We start from the raw sequence: 2,046 nt of genomic DNA, 5'->3' as shown, positions 1-2,046 counted from the left end.
CTGAGCAGCACATTTCCATCTAGAGATCCTCAGCCCTGAGCACCCAACTCTGCTCAACACCTCCTGGAGGTCCTGAGCACCCGATTCCCCTCTAGAGCCCAATGCCCTCAGCACCTCCTGAGGGTCCTGAGCACTCAATTCCTGTCTAGAGCTCCTGGGAATCCTGAGCACCTAACTGCCCTCAACACTTCCTTGGAGTCCTGAGCCCCCAACTCTGCTGAGCACCTCCTGTGCTCGTGCCCCACAGGTCACTGTGTGCGTGAAGGTGGAGGAGGTGACCCCGGAGGACACGGAGGACCCTGAAGCAATGGGGATACCCCTGAGCCCTCCTGGGGACACTGTGTGGGAGGAGGTGGCCTTGGGCAAGGAGAAGTTGGTGGCCGTGGAGGCGGAGGAGGAGCGGCACCGGCAGGAAGGAGGTAATGGCCCTGAGGAGAGCCACTTGACCCCCACCCAGAATTGGTGTGAAGGTGGTCCTGCAGAACCTCAAGGTGGTGAGACACAAAAAACATCTCCTTGGGCTCCAAACCATCTCCTTGGGCTTCAAAACATCTCCTTAGATTCAAAATCTTCTCCTTGGGCTCCGGACCATCTCCCTGGGCTCTGAACCACCTTCTTGGGTTCAAAATCATCTCCTTGGGCTCAAAAACATCCTGGGTTCAAAATCATCTTCATGGGTTCAAAAACATCTCCTTGGCCTTCAAGCCATCTCCCTGGGCTCAAAAACATCTTGGGCTCAACATCTTGGGCTCTAAACCATTGTCTTGGGCTTAAACTCATCTTGGGCTCAAAACCATCTCATGCCCCCTCCCCACCCCTTAGACCATCCTGAACCCTCATCCCCCTCTCTGAGGTGAACTCATCCCTCTCCTGATGGCCCTGAGGACCTCCCATGAATGGATTTGGGGGATCAGCAGTGGGAGCTGGACTGTCTCCAGCACTGATGGAGGGTAGCAGGCTTGGAGGACATCCCTATCACAAACCAAGTCATGGATCCTCTTCTCCACCAGGTCCCACGGTGGTGAGCAGAGCCCTGGAGGTGCCCATTTCCCACCAACACCCCCCACACCCTCCAACCACCCTCCAAACCACCCCAACATCCACACCCCCTGCACGGCACATGCCCCACCACCACCAACCCCCACGAGATGCCTCCACCTCCCCACGTGGCCCCATGGAGGCCACCAAGAGCGTGGAGAAGCCATGGGTGAAGCCATCAGCACAGGATAAGGACCGTCCCTACCCTTGTGCTGAGTGCGGGAAGACCTTCGTGCGCTTGACCCACCTGAAGACTCACCAGCGAACGCACACAGGGGCAAAGCCTTACTCCTGTACTGCCTGCGGCAAACGCTTCGGCCACCTGTCCACCCTGACCACCCACCAACGTCTCCACACTGGGGAGAGGCCCTACGGCTGCAGCGCCTGCGGAAAGACCTTCACCAATCCCTCGGACCTCCACAAGCACAGGAGGTCCCACACTGGGGAGAGGCCCTACCCTTGTCCCTCCTGTGGGAAGTGCTTCAGCCAACAGTCCAACCTGGCCATGCACAGGAGGTCCCACACGCAGGAGAGGCCTTACCCTTGTGCCTCCTGTGGGAAGAGCTTCAAGTACGTGGCAGACCTGACAGTGCACGAGCGCTCGCACACGGGGGAGAGACCCTTCGCCTGCCCTCAGTGTGGGAAGAGCTTCAGCAACAAGTCGTCGCTGGCGCGGCACACACGGATCCACACACGGGCAGCAGCCAGGGACACCTGAGGGACGGGGTGGGGGTGGTGGACACCATGACATGGGGGTGGAAGTTGGGGGTGGGGGGTGTTCTCCAGGAGGTTTTTGGGTCCTGGAGTTGGCTTGGTGGTGCTAGAGATGGGATAGAGGTGGTTGATGTTCTCCATGGCTTGGTGGCTTCATGATTTGGTTGCAGCATGGGTGGTAGGACCATGAGTGATGTCCCTTGTGAGCATGGTGTCTCCATGGTCTGGTTCCTGGAGATCCGGTGTGGGTGGTGGGACCCTGACTCATGGCTGCCATGAGGTTGGTGGGTCCTG

At 58.7% G+C, this 2,046-nt stretch overlaps 1 protein-coding gene across 1 annotated transcript in view; it reads left to right on the top strand.

The window, feature by feature from the left end:
- LOC103810737 (zinc finger and SCAN domain-containing protein 12-like) overlaps positions 1–1,756 on the top strand; it is a gene marked incomplete at its 5' end in the record, with an annotated part of 2,328 nt that extends 572 nt beyond the window's left edge. The window contains 2 exons of the mRNA XM_009083653.1: positions 248–419; positions 1,011–1,756. Of these exons, the coding sequence (XP_009081901.1) occupies positions 248–419; positions 1,011–1,756 (918 nt within the window). The remainder of the gene's footprint in view (positions 1–247; positions 420–1,010) is intronic.
- Positions 1,757–2,046: the final 290 nt, after the last annotated feature.

Source organism: Acanthisitta chloris, unplaced genomic scaffold, assembly GCF_000695815.1.
Source record: "Acanthisitta chloris isolate BGI_N310 unplaced genomic scaffold, ASM69581v1 scaffold26481, whole genome shotgun sequence".
NCBI classification, from domain to species: Eukaryota; Metazoa; Chordata; class Aves; order Passeriformes; family Acanthisittidae; genus Acanthisitta; species Acanthisitta chloris.
Note: the sequence above shows the minus strand (reverse complement) of the source record. Positions and strands in the feature narration are given on the sequence as shown.